The following is a 16293-nucleotide window of genomic DNA, read 5'->3' as shown; positions in this document are numbered from 1 at the left end:
TAAAAATTTTAAGAATTCGAAAAAAAATATTTTGCAATTTTTATTTAAACCCACTAAAATAAATTATATTGGGATCTAATTATTAAGTATTAGTTTTATTAATTTAGTGTATTGTAGTTACTTTTCAAAACTATCATTGGTTGTTTACATAGTAAAGTGCTACCAAAAATATTTTATTTTAAGATGACTAAACACTAAAGTACATCTAATATTATTTAATTTAACTTCACAGGGTGGGCCATAAGGTCTTAGACTAAATCAATGATCAACAAAAACTACATAAACGTAAACAAAAATAATTAAATTTTTTTATTTAAAAAAAAAATATTGTGATTTACTTCCTTTTTGTTAGGAGTAAAACTGTTTATATGAAACTAACGACCAAGCCCCAAGGTACACTGCATTTTATCTGGGGTCTTTTAACCTTTATTTCAGAAGACCTGTCTTTAAAGAAGCATCAACAATTGGATAAACAACAGAAGATAACTTTGCTTACAACAAAGACCACATTTTAAAACTCATATATTTTTAAATAATTTGAATTCTTCAGTCACAAACAATCATTTAAGAAACTTTAAAAACTTGTTTAATTAATCTGCATACATTAAACTGTTAATGAGATAAACGCAGTTTTTCAATTAACCTTAAACTTTTTCATTCACTGGTGTTTTGATGCTTATTCTAAAATTTTTTAAAGATTATGGTTTTCACAAAAAATATCTATGCTAAATATTATATTTTAATTTGTTGTTTAGTTTTAAAAATTATATATGTTTGTTTTGTTCAGTTACTAACTTAATAAATTGTTATGATTTAACTATTACTTTCAAATAAATGTTAAGTCAATTTTATTAATTAATTTCTGTTTACGATCAGATTAGTTTTTTTTATACAATTTTTTAGATAACTAGTTTTTAGATACTATTCACGGATATTAAAAACCTTGTAGTATATGTTTATGAACAAAATGTTCGGCACCACCGACAAGTCAGGATATGCCTAATCGCATTGCGATTAGGCATTTCGCTTGAGTCTGACGCCTTAGACCACTCGGCCATCCTGACTTGTGTATGGTATTGAACATTTGTTCATGAACATATATTACAAGATTTTTAATATCCGTGAGTAGTCTTAATTAATTTGTTGGTATAAAAATTCAAACGTTGTTATAAAGCTAATGTGGTTGTAAATGCAAATAAAATAAACATTTTTGACTTTGTAGTACGATGAAAAATAGTTAATAATTTTAAGTTGTTATATCAATTATCAATACAAAAGTACATAGAGTTTTTAAATGGTTTTGAAACTAGATTTAAACTTTCGGAATTTAATTTATCAGTTTAATTTATAGAAATATTTAGATTTCAAAAAATAAACACTAGCTAGATTAAAGAAACATACTTTTTAGGGGTGTATGTATATTTGTATTTATTATTGTTAAGATATTATTCAATTAAATTTAGTAGTTGTTATTTCTTTCTAACATTCTCAAATTAGTAGGCACATCGATTCAAAATGATCTTTTAATGATTAAGCTCAGTATTTATAAATTATAAATTAAATTTAAAAAACAACTTAAAAAGTAAGTTGGGAAACAGATATAAATACTAATAAGACTAAGTATACAAACAAATAACTAAATAGTCAGCTTTTTTTTATCAGCAATTATGGTAGCGCGTTACAATAATGAAAGAAGCATAACAATAATATTTCAATTTAATTAGATTAAAGGCAAAAGGATACATTAATATTAAGTACAGAGTAAAAATTGAAAACCTCTAGCTATTATATTTAGAAGCATTGCAAGTAAAAGTTAATGAAGTATACATTTATACATACTGTAAATGTGTTGTAAATAAACGGTAAAATAAAAAAATTAAAACACTGAGCATCAAAATACCTAAAATGTTGAACAAAAAATGTTAAAAGAATATTCAAAATTTAATTTACTTAGTTAATTTACATATATAAACAAAAGTAGGATAAATTTCTGTCGAAATAAGTTAAAGTTAGTTAGTTTTTAGTGTTAACTTAATTATTTATTTGTTTCATTAAAACAATTGGTAATTGCTTTTAGAAATTTACAATAATTTTAAGTATAAATTTAGGTTAAGTATACTACTTTGATTGAAATTAACGTTATCTTGTTTAAAAAAAGGTATAGAGATACGAAAAACTAGTAATTTCAAATAAAATTAGTACACTTACTTATCATTAATTTAAAAGAACTAGCTTTTAATTTCAAAGTAAGCTTATTGAAAAATTGCATTTAAAAAATTTGTATACGTATTTTTGCATTGAAATAACTTTAAGTTTTCAAAATTGTAAAACACGAATCTTCACAATCGAATTGGTTTGAATCATATATTCAACATTAAAAAGTTGTGTATATATAAAAAAGTTAGCACAAAAATTAAAGTTTAAATACATACTATTTTGATAACCTCATACGTTTCTTGCTGTTTGATTGTAAAATTATATGAAAACTTTTAAAATCAAAGTCTAATTTGATACCCGTTGTGTTGCTACTTACTTTGTAACAAATTTTACAAAAAAAATATTTAAACCGCTTGTTTTATAAACATATAAAAATAATAAAGTTAAGCAAAATGAAAAACAATTTTACATTACAAACAATTTTACTTAATCAGAAAAATAAGTTTAACTGAGCTTATTCAAAGCTAGAAAAAATCACACTTGCTTACACACCGCGAAAAATATTTAAAGCAAAAGCCAAACCGATTTATGTATAACATTAAAAAAAAAAATCCTTAATTAACTTATCTGTACTGTTTAGATTTTAAAAATCCATCCAGCTTCGTATGGTATTTAAATGATATCAAAAAAAAAAAGTATCTCGTAAATTTTATTACAAACTTTACAACTCTCTCGCACCGCTCAGCGGAAACGTTTATCACGGTTTCATCCTCGACGACTGCGGCAGCTGGCCCCTCTTCAGCGTGGTGCTCCCCGACGACATCAGGCTGCCCTTGCTGACCATTGAGCTCTTGGTCCTCTGCCGCTGCAGCGAGGCCCGCTTGAACCGCTCCTGGGCGAGGGCCACGCCCCTCAGCGTGTTTATGTTGCTCCTCGCCTTCTGCACCGCCACCTGGTGTTCCGATGATTCCTCCTCGTCCTCCTCCTTCTTCGTGGTCGCTATCACCACCAAGCGGTAGACCTTTGATTTTTTATTGTTTTTAACTAGCTAATTGGGAGTTGTGTTAAAAGTTTTCTTTTGTGGTAAAGTGGTAGACCTTTTAATAGTTTTTTTGTCTGCACTATTGTTAAATTGGTTTAACAGTCGATTGGAAGTAAATTATTTTAGTCGTTTGTAACTTGGCTTAAGTATAGTTAAGTCGCTATCACCACCAAGCAGTAGATTTTTCTTTAAAATTTTCAATGTTTTATGAGTTAATTAGGAATTTTGTTGTAAAATCTTGAGTTAGAACTCTGTTTTTATTTTTTATTTTTGAGCTTGTTTAGAATTTGCACTTTAGTCATTTTTTAATTTGGTGTAAAACTTAGTTTATGTTTAAAGTTTTTTTTGTTGTTGTTTTAAAAAATTCTTTATGAGGTTTGGTGATGTTAAAGCCCTAAAAACAGTGTTAGTCACGTTTATATAAATATTTTGACGCAAAATGACAGCTTTGCAACATTTGCTAACTGATAAAAAAGCTTTTTCAAAATTTTAAACTGAAAACTCTAATCCATTAGAATCAGATTATATTTTAAAAGCCTTTACACCGCATAAAAAGTTCAATTTTTTTCTATCTGGCTATTGAGAGGGCTGCATTGGTATATTTAGTTTTAAAAATGCATAATGGAATTGGATTGTTTTCATTAACTACAATTGTATTTAAATTATCAACCTTTTGACAGTTGCTTTCATGGCAAAAAATTTTGTTGCAAAATCCAGTTTTGAGAGCTCAAAACCCTCACAGTAAACTTAAAAAACTTTTTTCAAAACGTTCACATCGCATAAAAAACTCAAAGTTTATTTAGTTTTTATTACAGCATGAGACTGAGCAGGAAAACAACATAAAAAAAAAACTACCTGAAAATCCTAAACTGATAACTTCAACTGTACAAGTACATTTTGCAGCAATAGTATGTAAGTAACACCTTCACAACTCAAATAATAGAGCTTAAAGAGAGCCTAAATCCCTTATATTGAAAATCTTTTTTATTTTACAAAAAAATTGGAGAAAAACAACAAAGGGAAGATTTGAGATAATTAAAACTATAATATCCCTTATATTGAGTAAGGTAAAAAAACATTAAACTTGCCACTGATGATTTTAATTCCCAACCTGCACCTTTTTTTTTTAAACCCACTCACCTGCAACATGAACACGATGATGTTCTTGATGGTGAAGAAGACGATCATCTGGTGGACGACGTTCCTCGAGATCATCACGTACAGCCGCATCACCAGGAAGGGACCGTCCTGCAGGATGAGCGTGGACGCGATGCCCCACACCTCCACGTTCGTGAGAAACTCCCGGATCTTGCCTGATGAGAGAATTTGAATATATTTATATGTTTTTCAAAGTTTTTTGGTTAAATTGTTTGTTTTGAATATTTAACCAAACCAACTGAAACAAAGGCAACTCCCAGATTTTGTCTTCAAATTTTGTTGAGAGTTTTCGTAGGGCTCACATAAGTGATGTGATTTGTTCATGCGCGGATTGGAACAAAAAATTTATATTTAAAAACGCCTCTAGATCCGCAACAAACAGTCATAAAAAATTCAAACAAAATACAAACTGGGCTCCTTGGTGTCTTCGAGCTCGTAAGGTATGCTGGTTCCGTGGCTCACTCCCGACTCGTCGTCCTCCTCGTCCTCTTCCTCCAGCTCCAAGTCGTCGTCGTAAATTCCAACCGCGCGGGGGCGCCTCGCCTTGCTGGCGGTCAGCACCATGGTGAACTGCAGGGTGGACCAGGACCAGAAGGCCAGGATGAGGATGATGAGCAGCTTGTCGCACCTCACCGCTTCCTCCTGTGTGACGTCATAGTTACTTTGTGTGACGTCATAACATAAAGTAGCTTGTACGATGTTATGACGAACGAGACTTACTTTGTTTATTATGGCACTAGTTGAGAATGTTGTAAACATTTTTATTTTAGTTGTTCAAGAAAAATAAAGAAAGAAAAATATTATAAAAAGTAAAAGCTATTTTGTTTCTTCTTGTGACGTATTGGTAATTGAGTTTTAAGTGGTACCGTAATTTATAAAAGTTTAGATAAAGTAATTGAAGAAAAATGATAGTTCGATAATCTTTTGCAATATTAGATTAATATACAACAATAATAATAAAAGGTGTCAAAACATTTACTATTTTTTCTAACCTGCAACATAGTTGACAAAGCTGTTTGACAAAACATAAAAAAAACAAAAAAATATAACAACAACTGCATTATGTAAATATGAAGAACACAGGAACTAGTTTTTCAGTAAACAAAATCTACGGTTATTTACGTAATAGCTAGTTTCATTGTGACCGTTTACGTCATAATTACTTGAGAAAGTTGTTTATTGTGACGTGTTTTGTCGTACCTAAGCACGCAAACTGTTTTGGACATGTAAAGAGTTAACTTTACACCAGGCAGTTTTAAATTTATCAAACAAAAGCTTTTGCTGCCGAAAAGAGGAGTTTAAAAATTGAAACAAGCTTTTGAAAATACTTCGAATAAAGCAAGCTAGTGTAATTTGTTAAGTTTTAATTAATAATGAATAATAAAAAGTTTGTGTTCTAGTTAGCGAACGAAAATTACTAACACGCAAAAAATTTTATTAGGAACTAGACTAGTTTAAACGATAATTATTTGGGAAACTTTTGAAATTTTTAGAAAGTTCTACAAAAGAGTGGCTTCTAGGTAATAAAAAAAAAAACAAATGCAGCTCTATGAGTTTACAAATTGAAATAAGCGTTATAACATGCTGAGAGAAAAAAAACTGGTGTAGTCTATAGAGTTTTTTTTAAATTGAAAATTTAAAACAGCTTGTGTTGAAATTAAATAACTATACTTTACAATGTGTTCATTTTATTTGACTAAATAAAAGTTTTAAGAAGAACAGTATAGCTAATTTATAAAGCTTTTAAAAAAATCCATAAAAGTAGTGGCTACTCCGACAATACATCAAGATTGCGTTATTTTTTCGAGATTATTTATCTTTAAAATCTTGCTGTCATTACTTTTGAAGTTTTTCTTAACTTAGGTGATTTTCCTCAAAGTTTTCACAGGAAAAAAAAATCAATTATTATTTTTGTAGATTTTTATCTAAAAGTTTCAAAGATTTTTAGACTGCTAAACTTTTTAAAAATTTTAATAAATAATTCGTTAAACCCTGTTTGATATCAAGATTAAAAGTTTGATTGTCTTGAACATATGTAAGACAGTTGAAGTAAATCTTTAAACTAATTAGCATATCAAAATCATTTAATCTAACTAGATAAACTAAGTTAAACTGACAAACACAAAATTTTATAAGTAACAAAGTTTTTTTTTTTTCTGAAAACGTCTTAGTCGAAAAGATAAAACTCAACTTAATATTATTTTACGGTAGTGCACGATGTTCTATCAAAACAGCGTCACAAAAGTATTACGTGTAGACATAGTTTAATTTAGTTTTATAAGCAACTTGATTGTATTTAACTAACAGTTTTAGTTGAAACATTCATCGTTTTAATCATACAATTCTAAAATACATGTCGAATTTTTTGTATTAGTTGTTTGTATTTATATCAACTACTACTATAACTTAAATAAGTGTTAATTGTACCTTGAAAACTACTTAAAAATTAATGGCGTACTTCAGTTAGAACAATGTGTTAAAACTAAATTTCACATGTTTTTTTCAGAATAAAAGCATTAAAATGTCAGTTTTTATCAAGACAAGTTATTTGAAATTTAATTTCCCTTGTTTTTAAAGACACTCTAGATCAGTGCTTCTGAAATGGGGTTCCGCGAAACCCTAGGGTTCCGCGAAGCCTTTCGAAATTTAAAAAAGAAATTTTAAAGAAAAAAATAAATAAATTATAAAACTTCAAAAAAAATAGTACACATAAAATGGAAAACATATATAATTATAGCATTCATTGATCTGCTTAGTGTGTATCTAGTGGTAGAAATTTTAATAGGTTTTCATTATTAATAGGTGTCCTGGTTGCGCAAATTTTTGTAAATTTTTTGAATTTCTATTTTTAGTGAAGTCATTAAAATACTGGTATTATCACAAAAGCAAACAATGTAGGAGCGATCAAAACAAATTCTAAATGTTTACACAATAAAACTAAATAAAAGATCTTTATCGGAAACCTATTTCTGGTATATTGTATTGTTTCAAATGCTGTAAAAATGTTTAAAAAGATGTCTATTAGCTTGATTTAAAATTTAATATGTATAAAAGCTTATTTTCTGGTTAAAAAATGCTACTATAATGAAATGAAATGTGTCTAAAATTATTTCATCAGCAAGGGTTTAGAGTGGAATAAATGTGTCGGCATTTGTACTGACGGTGCAGCGTCTATGACTGGGTCCAAAAATGGTGTAGTGAGGAAAATAAAGGATAAAGCAGTTGAAGCTAAATGGATACATTGTTTTTTACATAGAGAAAATTTGGCAACAAAACATCTTCCTTCTTGATTACAAGAGTTTCTCTCAGCGTCGATTAAAACTGGTAATTTTATAAAGAAAAGTGACACAAAAGCCAGATGTTTCAAAAACTCATGTGAAAGTCTAGATGCTGACCATCTGCGACTTCTTTATCACAACGAAGTTCACTGGCTGTCGAAGGGGCAGACACTGGTTCGTCTCGTTGAATTAAAGAAGCAGGTGTTCACCCCAGTAAGCAATGGTTAGCAAAGGTTAGCAATGGTAATTTTGCGATGTTTCACCGGTTTGATGAGGTCCATGAAAAATGCATAGAATTCAACTTCTCTGACGAAGTTACAACCATCTTGATCTTTTGTCTATAAAGTTTCAACATTATTTTCCTGAAGATGTTCGCATCGGAAATTTATGGATTTTGAATCCTTTTATGTGTGATATTGCTTCAGAAGAAGTGAATCTTCCTACAGATACAGAAAACGAATTGCTGCAACTATTTGGAGATAGCAATTTAAAATTGGGTTTCAAAGGGAAGGAGTTTTTAGATTTTTGGATATGTGCAATTTCAAAGTACCCCGTCTTAGAAAAGCGTGTAGTAAAATTTATGTTACCGTTCATCACCACTTATCTTTGCGAGTCCGTCTATTCGCATGTAACAGACATTAAAAAGAAGCAAAGGAACTTAATGCTGACTCCAACCTTATCTGTCTGTCTCCGTCTCAGTCTATCCAAAATCCAGCCACACATTGACATGCTTGTTGGTAAGAGACAAGTTCAAGCTTTGCACTAAATGTTTTTTATTTATTTTTTGTTAGGCATCTTACCCGTTTATTACAGTAATCTGTGAATTCGATTAGGTTCATGTTCATTTCGTTATTGTTTGTAGCTCTCATTTTGTTTTTATTATGCAAGGAAAGATTTTTATGACGTTGCGATTAATCATGTTTGTTTTCGTTTATTTATTATAGAATCATAAAATACCTAATGCCTCTGGCGCACTTTGAGTTTGACTCGACTTAATACTATTACAATTGGTATGATTTCTAACAATGATATAGTTTTGCTGAAAAACTAGTTTTTCACTGAAATTCTATTGTTTTCTGCAGGAAATATTATATTAAAAATTTTATGTAAAATTAAATTAGGGGCTCCGCGGAAAAGTTGAATTTTGGAAAAGGGTTCCGCCTCTAGAAAAAGGTTCAGAAGCACTGCTCTAGATGGCTTTTTTTTTAATAAACACAAAAAATAAGTTTGTACAAAATATAGTGTAATAAAAAGCACTCTTCTGAGTGAAAGTATCTAGTTTCACATAAAAAAAAAATCATAGCCATACACAATGACATGATTGGCTTCAACAAAAATTATTATAAAGAATCAGCAAGTTAAATTTATTCTTTACAGAGTTTTCCAAATGTTGTCATAAAAAGCGACTAATGTGAACCTAGTCTAATCACTAACAGAAAATAACTTTAAATATTTAGTTTAGTAATCGTCTAAAAAATAAAACATTCTATTCACATGTAATACTGTCCAATAATAATGACACTTTTTTATGAAGTTTTGTTAACAACTTCAAGATTAAAACACTTTATAACAAAGCTACCCCGTCACTATCAGTGTATACACTTCAGCAGTTTGCTAAAGAATCGCTAGAATTGTAGAAACAGTATACAGATAACAGAAACAGCATACAAACAACCAACAACAGAAACAGTATACAAACAATAGAAATGTCATACAAACAGTAGAAACAGCATACAACCAGTAAAAAACATCATAAAAACAATAAAAAAAGTATGCAAGCAATGAAAATATCGTACAAACAATAGAAACAGCGTACAAACAATAGAAACAGCATACAAACAATAGAAACAGCATACAAACAATAGAAACATCATACAAAGAATAGAAACATCATACAAACAATAGAAACAGCATACTAACAATAGAAAAAGCATACAAACAATAGAAACAGCGTACAAACCTTGATCATTTCGACGACGAACTCGAGTATGTCAGCGCCGACTCCGATGAAGACCAGCAGCAGTTGCGACAGCTCGTCCCTGCCCACGCCCTTGCCGGTCGGCAGGAGCCACCTGCCTATGATCAGGATGAAGAGCAGCGATTGGTGGAAGACGAGGATCCACGTCTTCTTGTCGAACACGTCGTCGAGGATGGTCAACTTTGAGAAAAAACAATGATGATTAAATGCTAAACTTGGTTCAAGGTTAGTAGCTTTAGTCAAGTATTTAGGATGTTTTTGTATGAAACGAAAAGTGAACTGACCACGTAAAGTAAAAAAGGAGACTTTTTTTAAAGTACTGAGTTTTAATAATTGAATGAAAACAAGCAACTAGCTACAGTGCTCGTTCTCAAAAGTACGCATTTTTAACGCAGCCCAAATGCACTCAACAGGAAGCGAGTGCAAAATAGTTGTGTACTTGACACAGAGAGTTCAACTACAAAATGTTTGCTCATTGTATCTATGTTTATATATACAAATGTTTAAGTCAACTAGAACAACTGAAAATTTTGGCAACAAGCTGCTAGAAACGTATGTACTTTTTTTTGAACTTTGCGTTTTAAACGTGTTGTTTAAAAACTCTTTCAAACGGGCTGTGTGATTATTGACTTAGTCAGTTTAATCTTCACCTGTTTAATATATATTGTTTATCGAACTACAAAAAACAAGCGCTCAAAAACTTTTGCCCGAGGACCTGGTGTGCACGAAAAAACCTTTCGGTTGTCGAGTCGCGCACCGCAACTGTCAAACACTCATGCTACTCGTACCAACCACGTCGTTGATGGCCTTCTGCCCGTCCTTCAAGCTGTTGACCACGTCCACCTCCACCCTCTCGGTGGTCGTCGTGAAGTTGGGCGCCTGCGTCGTCGAGTTCCAGCGGAGCTCTAGATCCAGCTGTTGGAAAATAGTTTTGTTAGCGATCGGTTTCGATGAGTTTCGCGGAAAAACACGCGGCTTCGTTTTTAGCGTGTTCTGACAGCTTTTAGCTTCGTTTACCCCAAGAAAAGAGCGAGTAATCTTGCGGTTTCGTCGATAAAAGTTATTTAAAATGTCTAACAATTGTTTTGGAAATTTTTAAATGCAAATAAGTTTTGTGTCATTTTGAATAAAAAACTCTGCAGAAGTTTAAAAAATTAGTTTTTTTTGTATTGAAACGCAAAGGTGGTTTGAAAATGTTCCAATATTTTAACATCTAAAACAACAATATTTAGAAATAAAAACAAGTAAGGGTTATTAAAAGTAAATTTTTAAGATTTAGCAGGTCGTTTCTTAACGTTTCAACAAAAAAACCGCAAACTTTTAAACCGACAGCCGACAATTTTCTTTTAATCAAACTAGCAGCGACTTGATAAAAACAAAATCTGAACGAAATCAACGAATCCCAAACAACCGACTCGTTCCTGTTCCGCGGTGTAGTTTTCGAAGAACGGCTTCTCCAACTCGCACACCCTTGCCATCTCCGACTGGTTCAGCACCAGGTTCTTGATCTCCTCCTCGTTGTTGCTGAAGTGACCCAACACCGGGTTGAAGAACTTAAGCTCGCACCCCTCTAGTTTCTGTTTCATATTGTTTTTTTTTTGTAACTTGAGTTAAAGCTTGTAAAATGCAGTGCTCGTTTTTTTTTTTGCTGGTAGCATGTTTGAAAACGTTTTTAAGACGTTTTAAACCGGTAGAAAATATTCAAACTTTGATTTGCGTTGAACATTTACTTATTTGTAATCGCTTGTAGTTGTCACAATGACTGGAAAAACAAAACTAAAACCGTATAAGCTCAGCAGGCAAATTATTAAAAAAAAATATTTGTAAAATGATAGTTTTTAGAATAATACAACGCTTAACATAAAAATTTTTAACATGAGAAAAAATTAAATAAATTTGCCTACAAAGCAAATTAACACGTTAAACTGTGTTGCATCTATAACGGCACAAAATTTACTGGTTGCCATGACAACCCACCTCTCCCCAGTACGGCACGCTGCAAATGTGTTTGACGTTCCTGATTTGCAGGTTCTTGAATTCCAGCAGCCAAATCGAAGGAACAATTCCGCACAGATACAGTAATACGCACGGACTTATCCTGTTGTTTTGTTTCGTCATAATTGTACAACAAATGTTTTTTAGAATTTTTGCTTATTATGTTGCTCCATAATAGAACTATAGTTTAAAAAATAATTCCGTAAAAACCTACTTTGATTAGCAAAAATGTTGTGAAGCAGGACAACTTGCATTATTTGTACAAATATATTACAAAAAATATATAAAACAAGCTATACTAATTGTTTAACAAAAAACTAAAATTTACAACTTTTTCACTCTCGAAGTATAAACATTTTATTGATCCTCAGATCTTAATTATTGTAAGTCTTAAATCAAAATTATACAAAAAAAAATTAAACATAATAGTTCAATATTCTGTGAGCCAAAATTTGAAAACAACTGTACAAATCAAAGTTTAGCAGTGTTAAGGATATTATTATCAGTTATTTTATTGAAAGAATATGCGTTTGATTAAGTCTGAGAAATTGTTAAAACTTAGTTGTATTTTGATAAAAACGTACCTTTGAATTTGTAAGTTAAGTATTTTGCAATCTACTCCTGCAGTAAACACTGCTATGATAAGTATCTTTGTCGAAACTTAATTAAAAAGTTTTAAAAGCAATAAAAAGTTTTAGTTATTAAATTAGACGTTCAAAAATTTAATAATTTTTCGGCTCATAAGTATCATTTAAATGGTAGTTGGCATATCCATACAAAATTCAGTTTTACTATAGAAATATCTGCGTGAGAGTTAAAAACTAAACTTGAACCTTTGATAAAATCTAAAAAAAAAAGTTAGAAAAATAAAATAAGAGGTCACTTGAACTTACCAAACTTTAAAATCAAATCAAAATTAATGCGATAATCAAGCAGTTAGTGTATGTTTCAAACTTAAAACTTTGCGTTTTAAAATTAGACTGTTTCAAAAATAATCAGTCTTGTATCTTTTTGATACTTCAAGTTTCCTTTTAATAGACAACCCTTATCATTATGTTCCTTTTTTTTATTGATTAAAAATACGAGATGCTTTAAAATTAATGATTTTGTTAGAGAGTAAGAAGTAATTTTATTAAAAAAAAAGTTGATTTTGTGAATTCCAGTTTCAAAGAAATTAAACAAAGTAGCTTAAAAGTAAAATATGAATAATACTTAAAGTATACTCTTTGGTAGGAAACTAGTAACTAAAGACTAAAAATTTGTTTATGTATTTATAAAATAAAAACAAACTACACTTTATCTTTAGTTTGACAATTTTAATAATACTTTTGCAGAGAATACTGTTTTGCTATACTAACTTTTTAATACTCTAAGTATTCTTGTTTTTTTAATATTAGTAGAACAAATGTGCAAATACAGTTCTACTTATCCCAGAATATCATTATGTTTCTAGAAACTTTAAATCTAAGTAGTAATTTTTTTTATTTTAACAGCGATAATTAAAACTAAAAAACAAAGGCAGATCATGGTTTTCATAAAAAAAGTACAAAATCCAAATTGATTTTAAAACAAACATTTCACTCGTAATCGCTTGAAAGGTATTTTCTTGTCGGGCTAAAGCTTAAGGAGGTTTCGTTGAAAAAATGACAATTTAAATCACAACTGATGCGAAATCCCTTTCAGTATGAACCCGGCGATGAATAATTAATTTCAAAACACAATGGATACACTCGTTGATAATTTGCAACGACCGTGGCGTGGAAGAACAATTTCCGAGAAAGCGTAATTTGCTTCGGCGAAAAGTACCTGTTTTGTAAACTCGTGTTTATACATAATTGAAACGTGTTCGTTGCAACTCGCGCGTTAATTTCCAACTTTCAACAAAGCTGATTACTGATACAGAGAAATTGCGCGCTGAAGGCTTTTACAGCGAAAAGTTAAGGCGCTTCTGTCAAAGGGTTTTTTACGGTTTTTGATTTATGTGTAATTGTTTCAAGTAAAAAAAAAACGAAAGTGTTTTCGAAAGTGTCAACGTTTTTTCCGTTAAATGTTTTTTTTAGTGTTTTGTTTAAAAGAAGGTTGTACCTGGGGGCTGGAACAAATACTATTGCTTACCAAGTGGAAATCTCTAGCCCCCGTCATACTTTTACCTTTTAAAAATTTTCGCTAGATAAATAAAAAAAACTATAGTTCCATAACAAACTGTTTAAATGTGCTCTTTAAGTAATTTTCAGTACACATCTGTGCTTACTAAATGGCCGTTTTAATGTAGTTTTACTTCTAAAGAGCTTACTTTTTAAGTTTTTATAGTGATATTTTTCAAAATTACGTGCCTTGAAATAAATTTTTTCTAGTAAATCTGACTCACCAAAATTTTTTGGATCAATTGTACAACCTAGCATAATCAGAATGATTTTGTTTGAGATCAATCGTGCTTTTTCAACTAGCCATAACTAGCTACAACTTTTCATTTTTATTTTAAACTTTTATTGCAAAAGTTCGAAAATGTAAACTAAAAAATTTTGATAAACAAAACATGTATTTATACTTTATTGATTTAAACTCTAATGCTTATAAACGGACGGAAATAAACTTCCATAAACAAAGCAAAGTCTAAGCTAATTAGCTAAAAACAGCTATTTTTGATGAGCTTGTATATGCAAAATAAAAAAAACCAAAAACAAACCATTTAAACTCCTTGCCGTTCCTGAGGAACACGGTGACGAAGCCCTCCAGGATCTGACCACCGATGGCGGCAAGGAGCAGCCAGTAGATGGCGTCGCCGAACTCGCTTTGCGCCTTGACGATGGCCAGCAAGCTGTGGAACACGAACAGCGCCCTGCAGACCAGTCCTGCCGAAAAAAAACTCAGTGTTGAGTAAAAAATGTTAAAGATGGTTTTTTGGTTTTGTTCTTAAAAAAATATAAGAGTTTCAAAGTGTTTAAGATAAAGTAACAAACAGTCCCCGAGAACTGCAGGAAAAGCGTTTGATATTTTTAAGAACAACGCCCTGAAGACGACGTTGCATTAAGGACAAAAACATAAAACCCTCAAACAAAAAGCTAGTGTGAATCGCATCACGTTAATTGAAAATTCTTATTAGCATCAAATTAGCTGAAAGCTTTTCCTTTTAAAGTCGTGAGTTTTAAAGTTTTAAACCTGGAAATGGTTTGATCGTTTGTTTTTAAAACAAATTAAGTACCGATTAATGGCTGTTCTAAGTAAGCAGTGGTAACATTTGCTTTTCAAAAATGCCAAGGTTCAAACTTTATAACGTTAACAGCGGTTAATTGTTTTGTTTTTTAAAACGTTATTATACTGATTACTATTTGTTGAAAGCGGTTTTTTTACCGTAAGTTATAAATTCAAAGCATTTCGGCACGAAAATGTGAGTTTATTTCAGTTTGGAATGCCCAAAAATAAGCAGTGTAAGTTTAAGAGTTTGTACACTTTCTGACCTTTTAGTGGAAAAATTTAATTATACGTAGAGTTCTAAGGTAAATCACATATATCATTGTTTATTGAACGATAAAAAAAATACGCTCAAAATATTTAGTCCTAGGACCTGGTGCACGGAAACTTTACGGTGATTGAGTCGCACACCACGGATACCTTTTAACGTCTTGTCCAGGACTATAAAGATTGTAAACACTGACTATAAAGAAAATAGTAAAACAAAGTTAGTGTTAAGAATTTAAACTTTTACAAAAAGTAATAATAGTTTTGATAAATTATTATTGTTTTATAGTCAAATGTAAAACATGCTTTAGTTTGATTAAAGTGTTTTTTTTTTCAAATAAAGGTTATTTACCTGTAATTTTTTTTTATTACAATAGTTTATCAATATTATAAACTCTTGTTTGCTTCAAAATTTTGTAAAACGTGTATTTACAAAGCAACTTTAAAATGTTTACATCTACCTATATTCAAGTTAAAATTAAGCAACTAACATATTTTTAAAGTAACCTAATTCAAAACTTGCCTATAAAACAAGTAAGTAATAAAAATGTTATTATGTTTAAAAATAAAAAGTTTTATACATAATTTTTAACTTACCTAAAACGAAATCTTTCATTTTTAGTGATACTCTTTATAGTTTAGTTGATAAACCGATTGTTTTAGCTTTTTTTTTGATAGATTTAGTTACAAATAAAATCTGAAAGTTTTGTTAAATAAAAATCGCTTTAGAGATAAAACTAGTTTATAACAACTGAACTTTGTTTAGATATAAAAACTTTAAACTAAAAACAAGTCTCTACGTGTTTTAGATCCAATATGTGTAAGTTGTATTAGCAACTTCTTAAAACACTGTGAAAATGTACGTCAGTTATATACTTTTAGTTAAACTACACAAAAAGTATTTGCGCATATTTAAACTATCAAAAAAACTCAGATCAAGTAAACTGACTTTTAGCTTTAACCGACAATAAAGCAAAACCAAAACCATAGACATATATGCGGAACTTAGTTTCGTACTAAGTAGTATACAAAACAAACTATTTTAAAGGAGGTTTATATATGGTTAATATTAAACTTTTTTCTTTTATGTACGGTGCATCAAGCTTTTCATGGGAAAATAAGTTCATTTTAGTTACTTAAAAATATTCTGAAATAATTCATAACACCAATAATCGTTGTTACTTACAAAAACATATCCAAGTATATTAGTTTAAATCGTAATCTGT

General features: G+C 30.3%; 1 protein-coding gene across 1 annotated transcript; it reads right to left on the bottom strand.

Moving 5' to 3' along the window:
* Positions 1-2914: 2914 nt before the first annotated feature.
* Positions 2915-15758, bottom strand: LOC145843131 (transmembrane protein 26-like). Its single transcript, XM_082950592.1, has 9 exons — positions 15665-15758; positions 14295-14460; positions 11591-11711; positions 11029-11190; positions 10406-10528; positions 9596-9793; positions 4768-4999; positions 4340-4512; positions 2915-3178 (listed from the first exon to the last, which is right to left on the bottom strand). Exons 1-9 carry the CDS (start codon positions 15681-15683, stop codon positions 2915-2917), a joined length of 1458 nt encoding a protein of 485 aa, XP_082806718.1. The 5' UTR covers positions 15684-15758.
* Positions 15759-16293: the final 535 nt, after the last annotated feature.

Source organism: Thalia democratica, chromosome 8 (genome assembly GCF_965202585.1).
Source record: "Thalia democratica chromosome 8, ktThaDemo2.hap1.1, whole genome shotgun sequence".
NCBI lineage: Eukaryota > Metazoa > Chordata > Thaliacea > Salpida > Salpidae > Thalia > Thalia democratica.
The sequence above is the reverse complement of the archived record's forward strand: the minus strand, read 5'-3'. Positions and strand labels throughout refer to the sequence as shown.